General features: G+C 47.3%; 1 protein-coding gene and 2 long non-coding RNA genes across 5 annotated transcripts in view; 1 reads left to right on the top strand and 2 right to left on the bottom strand.

Moving 5' to 3' along the window:
* The window catches only part of LOC134471817 (uncharacterized), a 32,879-nt gene extending 29,548 nt beyond the window's left edge, over nt 1–3,331 (bottom strand). The window contains exon 1 of the long non-coding RNA XR_010041503.1: nt 1,637–3,331. This is a non-coding gene — a long non-coding RNA (uncharacterized LOC134471817). The remainder of the gene's footprint in view (nt 1–1,636) is intronic.
* Nucleotides 1–5,166, top strand: part of Colec12 (collectin subfamily member 12) — a 158,991-nt gene extending 153,825 nt beyond the window's left edge. For both annotated transcript variants that reach the window (XM_063231880.1, XM_063231879.1), the window contains exons 9-10: nt 3,331–3,476; nt 4,568–5,166. In XM_063231880.1, the coding sequence (XP_063087950.1) occupies nt 3,331–3,476; nt 4,568–4,587 (166 nt within the window). In that variant the 3' untranslated portion in view covers nt 4,588–5,166. The remainder of the gene's footprint in view (nt 1–3,330; nt 3,477–4,567) is intronic.
* A 2,994-nt stretch (nt 5,167–8,160) lies between these two features.
* The window catches only part of LOC134471818 (uncharacterized), a 49,883-nt gene continuing 33,640 nt past the window's right edge, over nt 8,161–24,403 (bottom strand). Inside the window, exon 5 of one of the 2 annotated variants that reach the window (XR_010041504.1) lies at nt 8,161–9,064. This is a non-coding gene — a long non-coding RNA (uncharacterized LOC134471818). The remainder of the gene's footprint in view (nt 9,065–24,403) is intronic. The other variant, XR_010041505.1, reaches the window with a different exon arrangement.

Here is a 24,403-nt window from a genome sequence, read left to right as displayed (position 1 = left end):
GGGCAGAAAAAAGGAGAACAAATGGATGCTTGAGCAGAAAGTGCAGTGTAAGGCCCTGGGTTCAATTCTGAGCACCCCACAGTGTGCGTGCGCGTACACACCTGCACTTTAGTGCAAGGAAAGCAACAGACCAGGAAGCAATGAAATAGGAAATAGAGCTGGTGAGACAAGGGCACCTTTACTGCCCTGGGATGCTGGATGGCATTCTCGGGTGTGCCGTGCGGCGGGCTGTCACCATTAACAGATTCCACCTGCGCTCAGCAGACCAGGCATGTGCAGGAGGCCGGCTCTGCCCACTCGCTCAGGGCAGCGAGGCCTCTCCCAGCCGCACTGCTCACGGCAGCCCACTCAGATCACCAAAGAGGTGACATCTTCCCGAGGGTTTCCCAGAGCACGCGTGCCTTCCCTCCCTCCCTCCTACCCACAGTGACATGCGGTAGGAAAATGCTGTCAAGTCTTAAGCGACAGCCTTTATCTTACATCATGAAGATAAAACACGAGTTGCGTCTGTCCCTGACAATGGCTCCATGTCATGTCACCTGCCGTGTTTTTAGCACACAGCCTCAGAAGACTCCTCTGTCCTCTAACTCCATAAGCATGCAGCAAGCCCACAAGTCACATGGCCAGGGGCAGGCTGAGAGAATAATCTCCCACCACACAGACCTGCAGAGGGAGAAGAATCTCGGCACTGTCCTTTTCCTGTCTCTCAGCCACACTGGCTTCAGTCAGGGGAAACGCATGTGCACCAAGCCGAAGTTACATGGAGCCAGCACCAAGGGTCAGAGTCTGTGCTCTGCCTCCATTAGGGTGACCCCAGATCCTTGGGGTGCTCCACACACACTAGCCACTGTGTTTGCAGCTCATTGGAGCGCTCAGTCCAAGTGTTTCAAGAGTCTCGGTGTACTCAGAGACACTAAGCCATGGCTTCTGCAGTGTGTAGTTGTGATGTGGATTCAGGGCTTTTCAGTACAGGATCCACCTCGGAATGAGGCTAAGGCGCTGTTTAAGCAGATGATCTCTTTGGTATGCAGCTCTTCTTACAGCCTGCTCTGTTCTTTGTCTGATGAGCAGGCACACAGAGCTCCTGCTGGAAATTGAGCTTTTCCAGGGAGATGCTTTGAGGCCGTGGGTATTCAGTCTACTGGAAGGCTTCGCCCTGTGACTGGCCTGGGGTTCCCTCCTCCCACCCCCACTGCTTTCCACCTTTAGTCCTAAGGAAAGCTTTGAGGACTGCATGTGATGGATTCCAGTGACAGGGAAAACCAGCTGGAGAAAGATGACAAAGATGATCTCCTTTCTTATCACTTAGTTATCTTCTAGTTAGTCCATTTTATCTCCTTAGTTTAAACTAAAACTGGCTTTAAAGGAAATGTATGTCCTACATCCAGAGAAGCGGATTTATAGCGTGCTGGTTAACTGAGAAGGTAAGGCTATCAAAGGTACCGTGATTACACACAAAGGAGTCACAGATCTCAAAATTTGTAAGTGAAACCGGAGTGGATTCCCTCCCATGACTGGCAGAAATGAACAGACTGGACATTAACAAGGTCAGGCAGTTTGCACATCGCTGACATTTCCACCTGTGACCAGCACACTGGACAGAGATACATACACAAGCAAGCGTACAGAATGTTACCTGCTTTTTCCTTCCAACTTCTTCTCTGTCTGGTACCATTAGTCTGAGACTCCGAGTCCAGCCATCTCCAAGTCCGTGAGAGCTCTGCTCCCTGTCCCGAGTCCCATCCCTGGACTATGCCTGGCACAACGGGGGGCAGTCACACAGCACAGACCTGCTGGGCATGAGTAAACAACTGTTCTAAGTGTCCTCCCAGTTTTACTGATCACTTGATGGGTTTTCTAGACCAGGGCTGGTGAACAGTCTATAGTACATGTCTTAGTGTGTTTTCCTTTTAACACAAAAGCTCTTAATGGGGCAGTTGATCTTTTCCTAAACCAGAACCTCAGTGTTCAGGTTTAATTGCAGCATTGGTGCTTTGCAATTAAGACGTAGGTTTGGGGTTGCAGTGTAAGTGCCCATCTCTAAAAGGATCGCTGTCACTGCTTAGATTGTCTTTTCACTGTTTCCACCACCTTTTTTTTTTTTTTTTTTTTTTGTCTTTTTTGTTTTTATCGGTACCAGGGATCGAACTCACGACGGCCTGCTTGCAAGGCAGGCGCTTATGCCGCTGAGCTAAATCCCCAGCCCCATCCATTTATTTTTTAATAATTTCCTTTTTTTTTTTTTATCGGTACTAGGGATCAAACTCATGACTGCCTGCTTGCAAGGCAAGCCCTTATGCCACTGAGCTAATAATTTTTCTAATAATTTTCTAAATGAGGCCACTATTTATTTGAAATCCCAAAATACCCATTTGGAGTTGGAAGTGTCAATTTTGCCTCGCTTCCCTACTCTAGCTGTAAACTTCACTGTCCTTCGCCTGCCCCCTCAGAAGGTGTAGGGCACCAGGACTCCTTCCCAGGGCCTTAGCAGCTCTGTGGCTGAAGGGGAACTGAGGCATCACTGGTGGGAGGTACCACCTCCTGCATGTTCTTCCACACCCTCCAGAGAGGCCAGCAACCTGGGGCAGAAACTACAAGCCTTTCTCCATGAACTTGCATCCTGAGAAAGAGTTAAGTGCATCCAACTTACTGCACAGGAATAGATTCAAGAACCGTAAACTCTGGAGAGTGCTGCCTTGAGCAGCAGCATCCAAGTAACTAAGCCTCTACTGAACTCACCTAAAGAGAACTTGTGTTTAAGGGTCTCTCTCCCAGAAACAGTCATTTTCAGTAAGGTTAAAGTGCTGTTTTTCTAAAGCGATGCGCTGTCTGTATCTTAGCCAGAGAACGATTGCTAGTTGTTTTCTTGCAGATGTGAATCAAGGGTCTCTCACTTTGTCTTCTTGATGCTTGGATAAGTTAGAGATGAGACAGAAAAATGCACAAGGGTGTCTCTGGGCTCTTACAAGAGTGCATGGAAATGTGTGAGATGTCCTCAGAGCGCCTGCATATTTATGCACAATGGCACACATGTATGTGCCCAGAAGTCAGCAGTCTGGGACACATTAGAAAGCCCCTCATCTAAGTGGGTCTGAGAAGCATCCCTGGCCATGGTGGTGAGGACAGTGTTACTCACCTCAGAAATAGCCAGACTATAGGGATCTTCGTTTCTCCACACACAGCTGCTGCTTATTCTGAATAAAGTTTTAAACAGTACATTTTCATCCCAGGATACGCTTCAATTTTGATTTTTACATTCCTGTTTCTCATGCGTAAAGAAAACCTTGACATTACTATGTAAATAACACTCCAATTGTGTTTTGTTAAAAGAAACTGGAAAGCTGGCCAACCAGATAACTGGGGTCACGGCCACGGGCCTGGAGAAGACTGCGCTGGGCTGATTTACGCTGGGCAGTGGAACGATTTCCAGTGCGAAGACATCAACAACTTCATTTGTGAAAAAGACAGGGAGACAGGTAAGCAGTCAGTGGGATTTCAGAGTGAGCTGCACAGGTTATGTCCTGCGGTGGGGACAGCTGGGAGGACTGCTGTCTTCTTCCTGGGGTTTTTATGAGTAGTTAAGTAATTAATGTGCCAAACGTCAGGAAATACTCAGTAAACACTGGCCTAACCGTGCAGGCCGGTAACTTAGTTAACTGTTCTTTAAGATGCGGTAGCAAATGTGATGCCTGTCGTGTGGGCATCTGTACACAGCTGTTTCCAGTGGCCACACATATGATCCCACATGAACTGACTGAGCATCTGCAGTAAGCCTGATGTTGTCCTAATAATGGGAGACTATAGTCTGTGTCTTTTATAAGCTCAGAAAACAAAGAAGCCTTTGGAGATTTTCTTGACTTCAGAAGATGATCAGAAGCTTCACTGAATGTATGACTCCATCAGAACTAGATTTTTAAGTTAAAAGGTTGTAGGAGAAGGAAGAAATGGAGAACAAATGCATATGGGTACTGGGTTTCTTTTGGGGATGCTGAAAGTCTTCTCTAAGATTAGATCTTATTGCACCACTTTGTAGATAAACTAAAACTAAAATGAGCCCTTTAAATCAGTGAATTGTATGGTTTGTGAGTTACATTTCAATAAAGCTCTTTTTTTAAAAAAGTGACAAAACATTTTGCTCAAATTATTCTTATAAGTAACTGAGGTTCAAGTTATTAATATACCCATTCACTAGACAATCACCAAGGACTTCCTGTGTGTCATGCATTGGTCCAGACCACAGAAGGAACTCAGTCTGGTTAGCTGAGGGCACAAACATGAAAATCTAAATAAGACTAGGACGGATGGTAGTATATAACCCAGTTATCCTCTGTGTGCTTTGGCCATTTGCGATTGGAGTAGGGACCAGCCTTACCCAGAATAATCCTTCAAAGTGACATTTAGCTCTTAATTCGAACAAAAACTTTAGCTGTTTCTTTGAAAAGTAAGCACTATTGAAGTTATGGGTTTCATTCCTAAAGATGTTTTGTTTTGTTTTGTTTTGTTTGACCTGTACGTTAACCTTGTTCTTCAAGCAAAACTGACAGCCGTCTTGATGTCTCTCTTTTAGGAGTATCACTGGCATTGTAATGGACCATGAGCAAATCTTCAGGCAGTTTCTCCAAAGCAAAGGATGCTCCCCTTGGACTATATCAGCTTCTCACCAGAAGGGGAAAAGGCACTGAAAACCAATCACTGAAAAAAATAGATGGCTGCTGTTTGCCATTACCCAAGAACTTGGGAACCAGTATGTCCCCTCAGGGTGACATGTTGATTTTCAGTGTGCAGATGGACTGAATCACATAGATTTTTCTCAGCCAATAACTGTGCAATTACACAAAGTATCTTCCAAAGTATGAAATGCTCCAATCAGAAAAAGACCACCGTTGGTTGTTGAGCTGTGGGAAGAACGTAAACATACACTGTGTAAACAGTACCTTAACATTTCTAAAATCCCAAATATAGGAAAACTATGCAAATATACAGATATATAGGCCAACTCTTAGATGAAATATACTTAAAGAGCTTTTAAAACTTTGTATTTTTGTACAAAATATTTGCCTTTTACAATTTTCTTTTGTTTTTTGTTTTTGTCATTTTACCAATGTAATACATGGAGCCAAAGAAAACAATGATGGTACTAATAAAATCTCATAGGGTTTCTTGTCAGATTTCTACTCAGTGGCAAAGAATTTTTTCAGTTGTGGTAATAAATATACGTGTGTTATATATTTGTATCATTGCCTGAGAGGAGAGAATCACTTGAGGTGTCTGGAAATATCCTTGCAGATTTTGGTGGGAGGCACAGACATGGCTTGAGCCATCACCAGTCACCACCCAGAGGAAGTGGTTACCCCAGGATGTGCTTTAGTGGAGCAGAGGCGGTGAGGGCCGAGAGGCGCCATCTGCTGGGAAGGGCGGAGCCCTGAATCTGGCCATCTAGAAGGCCTGTTCCATGGCTGGTGCGTGAACAGCCTTAGTCTGAGGCCTGTTCCATGGCGTGAACAGCCTTAGTCTGAGGCCGACACTAGAGCAAACACTGTTAGGAGTATGGCGGCACGCTGGCCAAAGGCAGAGACGCCGCAAATACAGGAACCAGCCAGATGCTATTTAGGAAGTTTGTTTTTCTTAAATCACATTTCAAAAACAGCTCCAAGGCCTAGGCACGAAGAAACTCAAAAATAAACTTCCAGCCATCATGTTCAGTTTTGACAAAGAGCCTTTCCTCCAAGCCCATCTTCCTTCCCCTCCTCGATCTGCCATTGGAAAGTCAACACCAGGCGCGCTGGAATGAGGCGTTAAAGCTAACTGTGCTCACGGGCAAGACCACCCCTTTCCCCACGCCCACGGGTCTTCCCAGGCAGTGCTGCTACCTGAGCCAAATAGCATGGCCAAAGAATAAACATGGTATGGGGTTGGCACCCGCAGCTGCATGAACTGTTGCTTTGCCCAGGATCACCATCCTGGTGGTTTCCTCCATGTCCCGAGTATAGCCGAAGTGTCAGGTTGAAAGTACCCCTCACTGCCTGGTCCTAAATGCAGAGGCCTGTGAGAAGCAGCAGGCCCTGGACTCCAAGACCTCCAGAGGAACTCGGTCCTCTCAAATGTCAGCTGCGAGGTGTGTACAGAGAAAGCTGGGATTCACTGTCTGACCCATCATCAGAACAGGTGGGTGCCAGCTTTCCGGCTGTGCTGGCCTCTGCCAGCCCTAATAACTACCAGTGGAGAGGTGATTGTCAGGCACTGTGCTCCTTCCAACAGCCTGGTGACATGGGCCCTTTATACCCATTTTACAGGGACTGGGACTCAGAGGTGCTGTGATTTCTTGGGTTACACTGGCACCGAATGGTGAAGGCCAGAGTCACACTCGAGCCTGGACTATGTTCTCACCTCTTTAGGAATTAGGGTCCTGCTCCCCAACACACCGAATAAAACCCAGTGGCCTCACGTCACATTGCCAGATGCCTCCTGAACAAATCTCTGTATTTAGCTCTTTCTGCATCCACTCTCTAATTGCTTAATGACAACTGTGCCCTTGGAAAAGAGTTTTAGTAAAACATGAAAACCTCTTCAGCCACCAGGCTATTTACCACGAGGAGATGGAAACCAGTTTCCTCTCTAAATGGCTCTTGAAAGAAGGCAAGCGTGACAAGGCAGGTGGGGAGCACTTTCCCCTTCTGTGGCCCAGGCTGGCTGGACCCGCTACCCATCCTTCCAATTGTAGTAATGAAGGTTCCACCTGACACAACAAATAGTGATAACTGTTCCCTTCTGAGACAACAAACACGGAGGTGGGTGGTCGCATAAATCAGGTCACAAAACCAAGCACATGCTTTTTGCCTCTGCTGACTGACTTGGGAATACGGACTTTCTGAATCATTTATGACCCAAGGTCCTAACAATAGCATACTATGTGTATACACACCTGCAGAGACATCAGCACGTCTATGCAGCATGCAAACCTACTGCACTGCTTCAGAAATAAGGGAAGCAGGGCTCAGGGTGAATACATGCCCACTGCTGACATTCCAGTCACGGACAGTTTCAAGAAAGCAAACAGGCGATTTAGCGATTTAGCTCAGCAGCATGAGTGCCTGCCTTGCAAGTGTGCAGTCATGAGTTCAATCCCCTGTATCAAAAAAGAGAAAAACAACAACAAAAAAAGAAAGCAAATTTGATCAGGTGCTTCTTTGCCTTTGGTTTGCTTGTTTGTATTTGTTTTTTAAGCGTGACTTTACCTAAGCTGGTCTCAAACTTTCGGGCTCAAGCGATCCTCCTTACCTCAGGCTCCCAGGTGGCAGGGACCGTGGGCATATACTACACCTGGCTTAGTTCTCTATTCTTAGATTGCCTAAATTCAAATCTACCCTTCACATCACTCCTACCTTAAAATCTTCCCAGGATCCCAGCTGCCAGTGGGATGCATGTGGAAGGGCAGTGGCCCACTGGGGTCCAACTCACACCTGCTCCATCAACCCTGCCTTGCCCGTGCACTCAGCAGGCCAATCACACCACCTGCACCTTCTGCCGTGCTCTGTCTGACCTCCATGCTCCACCCGGATCAGCTCACTACCACCTTCAGGACAGCCCGAGCGTCACCTCTTGTGGGAATCGTTTCCCAGCACAGCTGCCGACTGATTCCTCTCCTTCCGTGCCAAAAGCTTACACCAAGTGCTCTGAGGAAGGAAACTCCCTCACTGGCCTAGAGGACCCACAGGCTCAGGGAAATGCTTGAAACTACCTCAAGAAAAGAGAAAGGCTACTGTGTCTTTTAAGAACCTAAGAAAGAGAAACCAATCAAGAGGAATGAAGAAACTGATACTGCTACCAGTTTGCTTTGTATATAATAAACACGTACAGCCATTCCTCAGGCTCCGTGAGCACTGTTCCAGAATGTCCTGTGCATACCAATCTTCAAGGAGCTCAAGGCTCTAATATGTAACGTAGCATAGGATTTGCTAACAACCTGGGCTCATCCTCCCATATACTTAAATCAACTCTAAATTACTTACACTACTTCATATGATGTAAATGTTATTTAAATATTATCCTGTATTGTTTCGAGAATGACAACGAAGTCTGTACATGTTCAGTGTAGGCATAGTTTCTTTTTCTCCAATATTTCAATCCATAACTGGTAAAATGCACAGATGTGGGACCCATGGATACTAAGAAAAAGCTATTTATTAAAATAAATGGAAGATGAGGAGAAGGAGTCGGAGGAGAAAACTAATTCACTGTTTACCAAAATATGGCCCAGAGTCAGGGAGAAGCAGCCTGCTCGAAGAGTCAGTGTGAGGCAGAGTCTGGTCTCTCACCATCACGCTGGGCTGAGGAGTGTGGGCAAACTTCTCAGGCTACGAGGTTTCCGGGGAAGACCCTTTAATGGCATGGCATCATATTTACCTTCGAAATCACAAAGACAATGTGGACAGCATTGTGCTCCACTTACCCACCTTCTTCCTCTCTTACATATATCCGTGTTCAAATCGGCATGCACGCTGCCCAGATATACCAGATGGTCAGAGGCCAGAGGCAAGCAGGCTTAAGCCAACAGCTCCAAGTTTGCTCTGGGTTTGGTGTTTTTCAGTGGATGAGGACATGATGAACTCTCCCAGCCAGCCCCGCGTGCTGTGGCCAGGGTCACACCCCAGGCCCCGTCTTCCCAAGGACTCCTAAGCCCTGAGTGCGGAAAGCTGCAGTCACTGTACAACCCGGTGGAGCCAGCTGCTAAGCCCGGAGCTTCTCCCAACAGTTCATCCAGACAGCTCGTTAAGCAGCTTAACCAAAGGGTCTTGAGTGAGTTCCCGGGGCCAGGAATAGAGAACTGTCCTTTGGCCAGTCTTCAGGGTCTGCTGCCAGGGCTTGCTGTACCTTTTAATCATCATTCATGGTGCCCCACGAAATCACTTCTGGGAGCTGCAGGGAGTTCAAAGATTCTTAAAAATCAGTTCCTGTGCCACGGAGCAAAGAAGCCGGGCCCCGCACAACGTAAGCACCGCGCTGCACAGCAGCCGTAGCGGCACCCACAGTGGGCTGTGGATCTGACACACGCCACTCGGAGAAGCTGGAGAACAGATGGGTCAGGTTAGTGTCCCAAGCTCTGGGGTTCAAATCTAAGTCACCTTGCCTCCTCTGTCACGCTGGCTCCCTCGCTTTCAGTGACTTTATTGGCAGCCGGGGCTTTCTGCATCGCCTTTCATTCCCCTCGGCTGTAAGAAATCAGCCAAGGGAACTCTCCCTTCCTCACACAAGCAGGAAGACAGTGTGGAATCCTGACTCATGTGCTCGGCAAGTTTGTGTCAGCTCCTCAGGTTGCAGAGGTTTAATTTTATTTTCCCATTAACTCACACACCATCAGTAAGTACTCTGCTTGTTCTTTACCCTGCCCTGCCTCAGGACAAACAGAATACTTTTTTTTTTTTTCCTTTGGCGTTTTCGAGACAGGGGCTCGCTATGCAGGTCAGACTGGCCTTCAGCTCACTTTGTAGCCCAGGCTGGCCTCACACTCACGATTCTCCTGCCTCAGTTTCCCAAGTGCTGGGATTACAGGTGTGTACCATCACACCCAGCTTGACAACAGAATTTAAAATATCATTAAAACAAAGAATTCAGGGAAGACTTTGTTAGTTGCCACCTGTCCTTATGAGGCTGAGGTTTCCACTTTGAATTTTTAGAATACAAGATCAAGAATATTTCAGTACTATTCTTTTCAATAAGACTAAACAAACAAAAAACATTTTTTATTAGTTTAAAATTTTTTTAATTTTTATTTTTATTAGAATGAGAAGTCACATACGGTTTTCATTAAGTATGTGAGAAATAGTGATTTCAAAGAAAAAAAAGCTTGCTCTTTAATTCACTGGATGCTCATATACTCAAGATACACATTATGACTAAGAAACTCAAAGACTATCCATAACAGGGGAAAATATACAAATCAGAGATTTAAAAATGTTTTCCCTTTCATTTTTAAATTTAAAAATGAATGGGGACTGGAGATTTAGCTCAGCGGCATAAGCACCTGCCTTGCAAGTGTGCAGTCATGAGTTCGATCCCCAGCACCAAAAAAAAAAAAAAAAAAAAAAAAAGAATGGGAAATATTTTTAAATCCTCAAGTCATATTATATATGCATAATTTAAACTTATTACAAGTATTATGAATATAGACTGCTGATGATATAAAACCTATAAAATCCAAAATTATTAAAAACCAACACAGTTTGTTGTGTTTTTAAGAAATTGACCAACCCTTTTTAGGTATAGCTGCTTTAGTAAATAAGGGGGAAAAATAGTATGATAGTTTAAATAGAAAATAAAATATATTTATATTTATATATTTATGTTATACATATATATATATATATATATATATATATATATATATGGCCTTTTTGAGACAAGGTCTCACTATGCAGTTCCAGGCTGGCCTTGAATTCACTTTGTAGTCCAGGCTGGCCTCAAACTCACAGTGATCCTCCTGCCTCAGCCTCCTGAGTGCTGGAGTTATAGGCGTGCACCACCATGCCCAGCAAGAATAATTTGTTTTGTTTTGTTTTGTTTTTTTCATCGGTACCGGGGATCGAACTCATGACTGCCTGCTTACAAGGCAGGCGCTTATGCGCTGAGCTAAATTCCCAGCCCCCAAGAATAATATTTTTAAAAATAAAAAGCCCTACAGCAGTCCCTTCCCTGTCAGGGAGTGACAAGAGTCAGTCTCGCTGCCATAGCCATGGGTGTCCAGAGAGGTCTGGTTTGGAGAAACCATCCTTGACTGAGTCCCTGAGCTTTCTCTCTAATGCAGGACAAGTGAACAGAGCAGGGGCTTTGGAGCCGGGCCCAGGTTTGAATCCTGCCTCTGCCTGGTGGTGGGACGTTTTCAGACGAGAGGCAAACAGCTCTCCTTCCCCCGATTTAGAGAACAAACCCTGGCACTGCTGGTCCCTCTGCTAGAGCAGGTCGCTTTGCCAATTACCTCTCTGAGAACACTTTCCAAATGCTGGTGAGGGACGACATGGGGGAAACTAGGATTACAGTGTCTGTGCGCCCTTCCGCCAAGAAAAAGTTTTACCTCTTCCTGGGTTGTGGCTGCATTTAGGTATCAGAAGAAGCTCCTATATTTGGTTTCAGTTAGGGTCTGGCTGCTGAAATGAAGACCCGGAATACCCTCAGCCTAAAACAGACGGAGGCTTCTTTTCCTCGCATCTGACTGTAAGGACACAGCAGCAGCAGAGCCGCACCCCTGCTGTCTCGTTGCTCCGCCATCCCATGGCTGTGACCCTGGTTTTTATGGTCTGCCGGGATCCACCTTACCACAACCCACGCAGCAAGCTCCATGAAGAGACAGGAAATGAAACTCCGCTCTTAAGGGCTCTTCTGAGGATCTCACTCATCCTAAAGACCATGCCGCATGTCTCATTCCTTTGAGCCTTCACCATGCACCCGTTTGAGGGATTGGGGGTCTAAGCACTGAGCCCAACAATTAGGCATGTGGGAAGGCCTTTCACTGGGAAATACAGTCATAGACCAAGCTAGGATGGCTACTATGACAAAGAAGCGAAAACAGGTGGGACACCACAGTCGCCTGCACAGATCCTTCCCCTACCCCCACGTTCTGCACCTCACCCTCCCACCAAGACTCCGAGGTCAAGTTTCCATTCCTCATACCTCCCCATACCCCTCCTGTTACCTCACCGCCTGGCAGTGCCCTCGTGCTTTCCTGCCTCTTGACTTGTGCTTGGCCATGTGACATGCTTTGGACATCATTAGCAGATGTGCTATAACCAAAGCCTTTAAAGACACTGCCTTCACCAGAAGAGCTGCCGCCCTCCAGCTTGGGCCCTAGAATGAACACACAGCTACACAGCATTATCAGAGCAAGAGCTAACTGATGTTCTCCTTGGGCTGCAGCCCAGCAGCTGTCTATTTGGTTATTTTTGTCTGTCCCTCCAGATCCCTCCTCCATCCTTCTCACCATTCTCTGGCCTTGGGGAGGCAGCTCTATGTGGGTGGGGTTGGTGTTTGGCTCCCAGGTGTGTTGGACATGAGAAGTCCTGGTAGGAAGGAGAGTGCAGTTGGAATACTTATTTCCCTGGCTTCCTCCCTGAAGCTCACCAGAGATACAGGTTATATCCTTCCACCAAAGGCCACGGCTCCTGTCAGGTGACCCAGCTGTCTCTCTGGGCCACTCTATCGACTTCCTCTCGCCAATAATGCTCACGGCCACCAGCAGCCCCAGCCCCTGCACTACCCTTGTCTACCCGGAGCCCTGCCTACATCTCTGCCAAATACTCTTTCCTAACAGCGTCCCCCCCTTCCTGGTTTGAATGCGTCACCTGCTTCCCAGTGGCCCCGGACCCATCCACACGACCTCCACCCACCTCTGACAGGCATTTTACCCGGTCTCCACTCTGCCACCAGTGTGCATTTCTAAATACCTATTTGATGTACCTCTATTTGGGTAGTACCATGTGAGAGGACACTACTTTTTTTTCTCCAAATGTAAATTTGGGGTCCATTTTAGAAAACAATCTGGATTTCAGATTCCATGGGATGTTGCTTAAAGCCAGGGGTTGTGGCATCCAACTGTAATCCCAGCACTTTTGGAGGCTGAGGCAGGAGAATTTCGAGTTGAAGGCTAGCCTGGCCCGTTTACTGAGACATTATCTCAAAGTTTTAAAAAAAGAACTGAGAACCTAGCTCAGTGCAAAGGCTCTTGGTTCAGTCCTCAGGATAGAAATAAAGAATAAAAAGAAAGGAAGGGGCCAGGCAGGGTGTTGCACACCTTAATCCTCAGCACTAAAGAGCTGAGGCAGGAGGATGGTCATGAGTTCAAGGCCAGCCTGGGTTACAAGGTCAGTCTGAACCGCACAGCCAGACCCTGTTTCACAAAAACAGGCTGGGGGTTCAGCCCAGTGGTGTAAGCACTTGCCTGGCCATGTCATGAGTTCGATCCCTGGTACCACCACCACCACCAAGAAACTATAAACTAAGGAAGGGCGGATGGACAGACAAATGAAAGAGATTAACTGAAGCTCCGCAGAGAGGTAACAATTTTATATCAGAACTTCACTTATTTTAACTTTGCATCTACAGTGTCAGTGGGTGAAGGACAGAGTTCTGAGGCAGCAAGCCTGAGGAACAATGACTCGGGACGTGGTGTTCCTCATTAAAAAAGGATGGATGGACGAACACAGACGGACAGTCGGACTAGGGAGACAGAGACAGCCACGGGAACAGATGCGGCTTTTCCACCTGGACTCCATCTGGGTGAACACAGCCCTGCACCCCCAGCCCTCCCCCCACCTGGGCCCGAGCTCGGGCTGTGGCATGTCAGGAGGCGCTGGCTGCGCTGCACACGTGGGGAGCGGAAGTCACCGCTCACCATGCATTGTGTTCACTTTTCAGCTCTGCAGCTGTGATGTTTGAGAGAGCCCTGGAAGCTACCTCTTCCTGGTTCCCGTTTCCATTTCAGGCACGGCCTGCATTTCCCAGGGTGTAGGGTAAGAGCCCGCACCGCCTCCTTTACTGTCTTCTCGCTGCTGGGCAAGATGCCTGACACCCAAAGTTAAGGCGGGAAAGGCTTACTTAGCTCACAGTTTGCAGAGGTTTCAAGTCTGTAATCCGATGGTTCCAAGGCAGGGTGGCAATGGCAGAGGGTGACCGTTCAGGATGATGCAGGACAGCAAAAACAATGGGATGGGGGCGAGAGAGCCCTCTGTCCTTCATGCTGCATGCAGCCCGTCCTGGGGATGGTGGAGCACTCACACCCTGAATCCCGGCCAGCACTGGACCACGAATCAATCACAAACTCGAATTCACCCATCTGCGAAACAGCCTAAGACTTCAGGAGGCTTTGCGGGGACATACAGAACAAACCGCCATGGGCATATTGGCCAACCAGCCCAGGCATCTGGCATCACTGCTTTCCTCCTGCTGATTTCCTCTCTCTCCTGCTGGCTCACGGCTGGGCACCCAGGGCAGCCACACTCAGAGAGTCTGGGAGCCCAATGCACCCCCTAAATATAGGTTCCTCTCCAACCAGGCATGCCAGGCCCAGTGGGCCGAACCACCCTGGGAGGGTGCTCAGCACTGGGGAAACACAGGTGCACTCCACGGGCGCAGCAGGAGAACATCTGGAAGAGGCCTGATGTCGCACCCCCGCAAGTCCAGCCCCCAGCTGTCTGCCAGGAGGGATTCTTCTGTTTGCCTCAGTAAGAAAATGCTGCTTCTCATAAATAAAAGCAAGGATCCTCAAGATCAGCACGGACAGGTCACACCCAGGCCTCACTGCCTCCAGCCTCTCCAGGGCCTCGCTGATGGACTGCTGGACCAGCAGCTCGGTCACAGGTGGGAGGGGAAAGCACAGACCCAACCCCTCCTTCAGTCCCGAGCCGCAGCAAAGCTCAGGGCAGCTTTCTGCAGGGCTCTGCGCTGAATATCTGGGTCCCATCTCATCTCCTCCCACAAGGGCAGAATCATACGGATGAGGATGAGGGCCCATTTCTTCAATGTTTCTTTTTTACCAAAATGCCACCTGATATCCTTAAAATAGCTGCCCCATACCATAAGACATAATAAAGTCAAGCAAAGCGGAACAGAACAAAGCCAATCAAAACAAAACGGTGGACGTGATACAGAACTTCAAAACAAGATAATGGGAGATCAACAAAGGCTACCATAATGTATCTTGTTATCTTCAAAACAGCTGTCCATGCCACCAGATATAACAGAATCTAACAAAACAAACAGAATAAAGCCAAACCAAACAATGAAAACGATACAGGACTAAGTTTTTTGTGTTTCTTTTGTTTTTGTTTTTTTTCCAGTACTGGGGATTGAACTCACGACCTCACACTTGCCAGGCAGGAGCGTATGCCGTTGAGCTAAAGCCCCAGCCCCACAATATCTACTGTACATTTTGGATTCCACTAACTCCTTTCAGGATTTTTCTCCTTTTTAAAGGGAATAAAACAGCAATAAAATGAATAGACACTGTGATAAGACAGTGGAAAATGTACCGTAGTTGCTATATTACGTATTGTTGTCCTCTAAATAGATGCCTGGATTTAGGCTTGCAGAGTCAATCCGACAGCGCAGTACCTCCACATCAGCTGGTTGCTCTTGGGGTGTGGGCTTCCTTCCTTGTTCTCCCCGATTTGTGTTCTGAATGGCTCACAGGCAGGGGCTTTGCTTTCATCTTGGCCCTCCCCAATCCATCAGGTCCTCCTTCACTGCCTTTTTAAAGCCCTCCCCGCTTCAAATAAAGCCACACTCGGAGGTGTTAGTGTACATGGCTACGGCAGGTGTGGTAGCGCACACCTGCAATCCCATCACTTGGGAGGCTGAAGCAGGAGGATTGCTGTGAATTCAAGGGCAGCCTGAACTGCATAGCAAAACCCTGTGTCAAAAAAATAAAAACCCCAAGACTTTAACATGGGAACCGCCTTGAGGGTAGGTACAACCCAGCCTCCTGCACTATCAGCCAGCGGGCAGCTCGGATGTGCCCCTCAGGCTCCCTCCTGCCTTCGCCAGCCTCCTCCCTTGCTGAGGGAGCTCCTCCGCCCTCCAGCTGTGCCAGGTCCCAACCTGATGCATCTCCAGAACAGCTCGCAGCCGCTTAGACCCGCCATCGCGTCCTTCCACCTGTGGTGGCGGGAGCCTCTCGGCGCTCCCGAGGCCGCAAACAGCCCAGCGTGGCAAGCCAGCCGCGGGTTTCCACGGCTGGCCTGGACCGCCCGCTCCAGCAGCCCTTCTTCTGCATTCTGGGCTCTTCCCTGCTACCTGTCCCTTCCCTGCCCCTCGGTTCATTTCATTTCAAATAAAATAAAAGGGAAACTCTGGAATGTTCTTCTTCCTCCTGGACCTGCCACCCTTTCTCCTCCACCTCTGTCACCGCACACTTCCCGAGAGCAAGTCCTATAGTGGCCGATTTGCCTCTGTCTCCTTCTCCTGTGTCTCTTGCAGCCCCTCCTCCCACTGTCCTCATAAGAAAAAGTGCCCCTGTGGTCATCACTGACCACCTGAGCAACTGTGGAGAGCAAAATCAGAAAACATAGGTGAAGGTTTAGAGCCAAGGCTGAGGCCCACGCAGGGGGTCCCCAGGGTCACTGTATGCGATGCCAGAATCCTGCCCTGGCCTCGTGTCTTTCCGTCACACTGACCATAATTTCCACAGAGATCTCTCAGAGCCTGGGCCACCTCCCCTAGCAGCCAAAGCCCAAATGTTCGGGCAGCCATGAATTCATCCGGGAAGGGCCATCGGGCACAACATGAGACCTTTTCCCTGATTACTTTTGTCATGATTGGTGTAACTTTGTGAAAAGTTGTGGGATTGGGGAGGATTGGAACTCTAATTTTGTTCCTTTATCAGAGTTGTTTAGACTTAAAAAAATAAAAATTAAAAAAATAGACACATTAACCTCCTAAAAAATAAATAAAAATAAAAATTGATTACTGCTAGAGATATAGCTCAGTGGCATAAGCACCTGCTTGCCAAATGCAAGGTCCTGAGTTCAATCCCTGGTACAAAACACACACACACACACTCTCTCACACACACATACACACCAAGCCAGGCATGGTACTGCATGAATGTAATCCCAGTACTTGAGAGACTGAGGCAGGCAGATCACTGAGAGTTCAAGACCATCCTGGGCTACAAAGTTAGCTCAAGACGATCCTGAACTGCATAGCAAGACCCTGTCTCAAGAAACAAACAAACAAACAAACCATTGATTACTTCAGGTATTTGCTACAATAACACACCGTACATTTTGTGTGTTCCAGGAATCAAACTCACAACCTTGTGCTCAGCAGGCAGGTGCTATGCCACTGAGCTGTACCCCTGGCCACACTGGGTAATCTATAAACAACAGAGGTTTACACTGGCCCATAGTTCTTCAGGATAGACGTCTAAGAGCATGGTGCTGGTAGCTAGTAAGGGCCTTGTGCTGCTCCATAACACAGCAGAAAAGCTACAGGACAAGCAGGCGTAGTGGAAGAGGCAGAAGAGGCCAGGGGAGGGTTTGCTTTACACAGCCCACTTTAGCAGTAACACACCTGGTCCCTCTGAGTGACCTAACCGCCTTCTGAAGGTCTCACCTCCTGACACCACCACAGTGAGGATCCAATTTCAACAAGAGTTTCAGGGAAAACAAACCACAGTTAAATCATAGCAACCAGCAAAGCTTGTTCTGCCTCCCTCACCTGTCTTCTTAAGATCTATTTTGTATCCTTTTTCCTAAGACCAACTCGTCTCTACCGTCCCAGAAAAGCAAACCTCCAGACAGTGGAATCCAGCCACCCTTACAAATTCTCTCTCAAACGCTATATCCTCTGTGTAGATACCATTTAGAAATACCCTCCTCTTACTTTTTATTTTAAAAAGAATAAAACCAAGCAAAATAAAACAGAATAAAGCCAAGCAAAAGAAACCAAGGTAAGTGATACAAGAATTCAAAACACGACAATAAGAAATCAACAATGGCTACCATAATGCCTCTTACTGTCTTCAAAATACCTGCCCATAACTTTTGACACAGTAAAAATCAAACAAAACAGAACTGATAAAAACAAAACAGTGAACACCATAAAGGACTTCAAAACAAGATAACAGTAAATCTAAAATAGGTACCATAATATGTCTTGTTATCATTGAAATAGCTGCCCATTGCCATCAGATATAATCAAATCAAACAAAACAAAACAATAAAACCCAACCCAAAAAAACAATGAGACAGAACTTTAAAACAAAATAATAGGGAATTAGCAATGGCCACACCTTCAGAAGGAAATTCCGTGTAGACGGTAATCTGTATATTGTTATCCTCTGAATAGATGATCAGACTACTGGTTTTAGATCTGCACAGTCAGTGAAACACTAAACACTACAAGCATTAAGTTGTAATTTACCTCATAGCCATCATCTCAGCCTGTTTCTCCAGATCAGCCCATCGCTGATGGTGGGAGGGGGTACCGTGGCTCTAGTCTCCCAGCCCTCAGGCCAGAAGGGGTTGGCATCTGGTTCTCCTCCAGAGATCTGCACAAGTTACAACACCCAGGGAGCGTTTGGGTTCTTGTTGGCTTCTTATTCTCCTCTGTAGAAATAACTTTTAAAACTCTCTTTGGCCAGCTATGAATCACCTCAATATGTGGCTACCCTGGCCCTCACGAGGCAACACACATCACCACGGCCTGAGCTGGAACTCTCGCCACCTGCCTAGCACAGTGCATTGCACATAGAAGAGGATCAATCAATGAACAGGAACTAAAATGAACTAAGACAAACAGAACCCTAAACAGTTGCACATATAATCTGATTCTAGGTTTTGTGTGAGAAGAAATGAACCAAGCGCCAGGGGTTGGTCACAGGGGAGAGGCGCATGGGCCGTTCTCAGTGTGTGAGACCCTGAGGTCAACAGATCTCAGGTGAGCCTAGTGGTGGCGGGGGGCACAGCAACTGAGATCTCTGCTGAAGCACTGGACCTTGGAAACTTGTCTATCACGGGGTACTTAGAAGACGGTTCCAGAAATAACAAGGATAAAATCTGTCCTCCAAGACAAAGCTGTTGCCAGCCCTTCCCGGTAAGAGACAGACTGCTTTCTCAGTACTGCTTGCGGCCTGTGCCACTGTCAACCCCCTTCATCTCTGGCTCCCCCTCCTATGGATACACCTTCCTGCAGGGATGTTGGGGTGCCCTCATGCCCCCACTTGAAGCCCTTTCCCCACCCATGTCCTTCCCTCTTTTTCACTATTTCCTTTAGACTGGTACTTCCCACTTGCCAGGGAGCTCCTGTAAAGGTCAGGTGCTGGGTGTCCATGCTAAGGACCCTTTGCCACTGGACACCTGGGAGAAAGTGTGCATGGGGCACCCTACCCACTGGGCACTTTTCCCCAGGGACAACCTGGCTGCAGGCGCAAGACCTTGGAGCCTTGTGCTTGTGGGAAGAAATCTCTCGTAGTAGGCTTCCTTGTGCCCGACCCTCTATCATTTACTTAAAAAGAGAAGCAGAAGTCTGGAATGGTCCATCCTTAATCTGATCTTAAGCATTTCATAGTATCAGTTTCTAGAGAAAAGAAAGAACACACAGAAAGCAAGCAGCTTTCCACATGCTCGCGGCAGGGGGAAAGAAATCAAAGAAGTCACTGCTCACCTGTGAGTTGTGAAAGCGAGATTCTAGAGCCCAGAGTGGGACATTATCTGGAGATCCTAATATTTTTAAAGTTCCAGCAGGCAAAGATTTTAAGAAAGAAAATGTTTGAGAAAGGGCTGAACTCTCAGAGTTGACCCCATGGACTAAAGAACAGGGAGAAACAGGATGATGTGAAACCATTTTTCCCAGGGCGGGGCAGGGAGGAGAGCTCAGTGATCATGGAGGAAAGGTCCAGAAGACTGATAGAGCCGCTCGGAGGTCTCTGGCTTCCCACGGAGTCACTCACAGATAGGCCTCAAATTCATCATGATCACAGCGCTACAGCAAACAGAAATAACAAATGGCACCCAGGATTTGGAGGCAGATTTATCTTATGTCGAGGGGCACTGATTGGAATCACCCCCAAAATATCAGGGTCTCGATGGCCTAGGGCTTTTATATGATGCACAAGCAGGAGGTACAAAAGTGGGACAGGACGGCCTGGCAGTTCTTCTGATCAGCTAGCAAGGTGAGGTCACCGGTTACAAGGCTAGACTAATGACTCTGAAGCTTGGTACAATTAATCAGATGTCCTGAATGTTCGGTTAGGCTCTCCTGGTGACAGGAGTCCAGAAAATAATTACAGAGCCATGAAGGAGTTACAGAGCTAGGCAGTTTCAAAGTTTTTTTTTAAGAACAATTTTCCTGGTATAGTTATTTCCTTTCAATAGAGCAGCAGCCTGGTGCTATGGCTGAATGTCTGTGTCCCCCCAAAATTTACATGGTGAAATCCTAGCCCCAAGGTGATGGGGTTAGGGGTGTTGGAGAGGAGGCTAGGACGTGGGGTGGAGCCCTCATGAGTCAAGCTGGTAGCCTGATAAGAAGAGACAAGAAAGCTAACTTGTTTTCAGTGCCCTTCACACACACACACACATGCGCACACACACACACACACACTCCTCCCTCCCATCCCACTTCCCAGGTAAGGACACTGCAAGCTGCTGCCATCTATGATCTAGGAACTGGACACAAGATACTCAACCTGCCAGCCTCATGACCTTAGGCGTCACCCACAAGAAAGTGAGAGATATTTTTGTTGCCGCTGGTATTTTGTTATAGCAGCCCAAGCAATCCAAGAGGGAAAGTCTTGGCCACATGACCCTCAATTCAGCCTCACAGAACCCCACGCAGAAGGAGCCTGTGAGCTTCTCGAGGAACCAGTGTGACCCGCGCCTGAGCCACAGCTACAAAGGAGCTGGAGCCTGGGGCAAGAAAAATGAGGAGTGTGGGACCATCAGAGCAAGACCCGAAATCATGACGACTCCAAGACACAAACTTTTCAGCAAAACACAGCAAAGGCAGACAGAGTAACGACCTAACAACCCTCTATCCAGGATGCTACGCATGCCTAGCCCCAGCAGCTGGTCCACGGCCCAGGGACAACACAGCAAAACTCCTGAAGATGCAGACGCAGGCAAGGACTTTCCAAACAACCTGAATTACACAAGAAGTAGCGTCAAGAATCAACAATTGGGATCATGCCAAATAAAAAGTTTCTGCCTCAAAGCAAAGAAAACCCACAGAGCAAACAGACAATCTATAGAATGGGAAAAAAATTGCTAGCTGCTCTTTGGACAGAGAACTAACAGCCAGAATACATAAAGAACTCAGAAAAAAATTAGATGCTCTAAATTAGATGGGCACTGAAATGGATGAAGTATAAAGGGCCAAAAATACATAAAATTTTTTTTCAACATCTCTGGTCATTTATGAAATGCAAATTAAAACACTGACATTCAGTCTTGCTCCAGAAAGAATGCTATCATCAAGAAATCAAATGCTAACAAATGCTGGTGAGGCTGCGGGGGTGGAGAGGAGCCTTCCTACATCATTAGTGGAATGTAAACTAGTACAATCATCATGGAAATCAGTATGAAGAAGCGTTAAAAAATACAAATAGAAATTCCATTCAACTCAGCTCTTCTCCTCCTAGGTATCCTCCCAAAAGAATTAACCACCACATAGTATATAAATTTTTTGACAGGTTCTCGCTGTGTAGTTCAGGCTGGCCTCAGACTTGCCGCAGTCTTCCTGCCTCAGCCTCCCAAGGGCTGAGACCACAGACATGCACCACCACCATGCCCGAACAGACCGCATATTATAATGATCCATGCGTACCCATATTTATAGCAGCACAATTTACAATAGCTAAATCCTGGTAGAGCCCTATATGTCCATCAACGAATTAATAAGATGTGGTATTTATACACAATGGAGTGTTACTCTGCCAGTAAGAAATATAAATTTAGTCATTTGTAGGAAAATGGAGGCACCTCGAGACCACAACATTCAGTAAGTCGGACACACAAACTTAAATACCCATGGCGGCTTCTACATGAGGAGCCCAAAACAGAAATAAAAAGAGCAAGATAAAAAAAAAAAAAAACAGGGAATAGGAGAAAGGAAGACAGATATTTTGCAAAGGGATGGGGATGGAATGATGGAAGAAAGGGAAGGGAGTAGAGGGGAAGAAAATTTAAAAAATCAGAATGCACTGCATTCACACACCAACTGCCCATAACAACACAGTCACCACGCACTGCAGCCCTGTACCAATAAAAATAAAACTAACACACATGTAATTATCCTACTCGACACTAAAGCCGTGCCTTTGGCATTACTGTTTTAGCCAAACAGAGATCAAATATTCCTTTGCTGGACAGAAGTCAGTCTCAGCTTAGCGATTATCTGCATTAGCGTCTCATCTTACAGAACTTGAGCTATAATCATCATTGTTCAGAGAGCCCTGCCATGAGGATGACGTTTTCACGGATGCACAGTCATCTTCCTAAGAATGAATTTATCTTAAGGAACCCAGACATCATCACAGTTAGAACTATGGCTCGGAACTGGCAGGGACACACAGTACCGTGGCTAGACTGTATTTCTCCCTGCTGTTCCAACCTGCAGGAAAAATGAGCTCATGTGGTGATGCAGTGGCTTTCAGAGGTGAAGGTTCGGAGCCTTTCCAAAGCTATGGGCCTTGCCACCAGAAGGCTGGTCTTGCAGGAGGGACACATGGAAAACCTTGCTGAATGAAAGGCTGTGGGTGCCGCGTGTCAATGGATTCACCTGGGATCCCTAAGCAGTTGTCAGACACTCAAACTCTAGCACTCTTACCTCAGAGCGCTGTGAGGAGTTGCTTATCCCAACACTCACTGAAATGCACATCAACCTGGCGCCAAGTGGCTGGCCTAGTCTCTTCTGTAATGGTGTCACTGAATGCTCAGCATCCACCAAAATGAGATCCCGTGGCCCTCACTGCTGAGCGCTTCATTCAAAACAGACAGCATCACAGTTGGAACTATGGCTCGGAACTGGCAGGGCACACACAGTAACCCCTGATGGGCGTTAACTTAACGTAAGACTCAGGACACCTTCACCTTCTGCCCTCAACCACGAGGCGCTCCTCGTGCTGCTGCTCCCCACCCTACCCACCCCCCCACCCCCGATTTCTCCATCATAGACCTTTCAACCTGGTTCTTTCCAGCCCTGACCAAGTAGCCAGGCCACTGTCCCGTGGCCCAGGGCCTATGCCATGTAGGTCCTTGCTCCCACTTTATAAAGTCAGCCACCTGCTACACCGCTTGAATTTCTGCCCACTGGCAGAAGCACCTTCACCATCTTGCTTTAGGACTACCTGACTGGCACTGTAACATGGCAGCCAGCTCACTGTTAGCCAGCGCCAAGATTCCGTGGTCTTTCTCTCCCACTGTGCTGATACAGGGCAGGTGGCTAGTTAACTTCCCCACCATGGCAGGTTCAGGGCAAATTTCTGCTATGAGTGAAGGTCTTTGGCGCTGAAGTCTCTGTGCTTTCCCTTTGTAACCCCACCGTGAAGGTACTGGGCTGAAAAATACGGAGTTCCTCCTGTGAGTTCCTTGCCCAGTGGGTAAGCACTATGGCTCTAGTGACCCTCCAGAGAGCAGTCCAGGAAAAGGTCAGTAGTGCCAGACCCCGTGCTACTCAGTGTCTGAAGGTCCACTTCAGGTGTCGCAGTTTGAAAGCCACTGCTATAGAAGCCTGGAAAAAAATCAGGTTAGTGTGAGCCAATCCTGGCTCACCAACTGCAATCCAGCCAGTGGGGAGATTAATACGGAAACAGAAAAGTCACGAAATCTGTAAGAGGTCTGCCCTTTGTTTCCAGATATTCACAACTTACAGGGTACTTCAAAGTATTGGGTGACTAAATTTACCCTCCTTTTTTCTAAAATCTCCCATGGTAAGCATTTATTTCTGGAAAACATGCCCAGAATGTTTAAGAGTTACAATATTATTTTAAAATGTAAAAATTAATTCCTGCTAGCAAGTATCATCAGCGTAGGCACCTGAACCACACAGAGCAACTTGAGTATTAGAGGTTTGCAAGCTGAGAGGGAGGAGGAGAGAGAGTGCGAAGTTCCAAGTGTTTCTGCAGTGTTTATTTTCCTGGAATTTCAGCCTTGTTTATTGGATGAGAATGGTCAGTCCAGGACAGTTGGCAAATTCCAGGTAAAAATGTGCCTACAGTTTGACTTTTAGTTATGTTATGACACTCTCCAGGCAAGGGGACAGACTGGCAGTACCCAGAAGAAAGGCAAGAAACAGACATGGCCTTCCTTGAGGGAGGCCTCCAGACCACCTGGAGCAGGGTCAGGCTGCAACAGAGCACACCAGGCCTCCCTGCACGCCCCGAATCAGAGCAGCACCCGCAAAAACAACCTGTGGGGTGCTTAGGTCTACCCAGTGCACATGCAGGCTTGCTAAATGAGTGCTTGTGTGTGCTGTCAGGCCGGTCCCAGTCAGCTCCATCATTTAGGCTGCAGGGTATTGATGAAATGGTATGCGAACCTCCATCTGTCCCTACCACGTAGTGGAGGTGTGGCTGTGCATACCAGAAACATGCTGATTGAAGCAAGACATTTTGTTTCAAGAAGTAGATGTGTAGTGAACCTGGAATTTAAAAGCATTTCCAAAAAATAAGAAGCCTTACTTTAAGAGACACAGTGTATCTGACTTGTGCAAAATGAAATTCCTCTAAGAAGTCGCATTATCTGTGGACCGTCAGAGGACAAATGTTGCACTGTAAATTGCCAGCTGGTCACCTGGCAAAGGAACAGGAGGGACAGGAGGGGCCATGCATCATGCTATTGCGCAGAGACACAGAGTGATCCAGAGACTAAAAGGGGTCAGTGCTGCAGCAAGTGCTGTTCAAGGAGGCTGCTGCCAGGGA

Source organism: Cavia porcellus, unplaced genomic scaffold (genome assembly GCF_034190915.1).
Source record: "Cavia porcellus strain 051 isolate PalLab524CR breed Dunkin Hartley unplaced genomic scaffold, mCavPor4.1 scaffold_20, whole genome shotgun sequence".
In the NCBI taxonomy this organism is placed as follows: Eukaryota; Metazoa; Chordata; class Mammalia; order Rodentia; family Caviidae; genus Cavia; species Cavia porcellus.
This window is presented reverse-complemented; position numbering and strand designations above follow the sequence as displayed.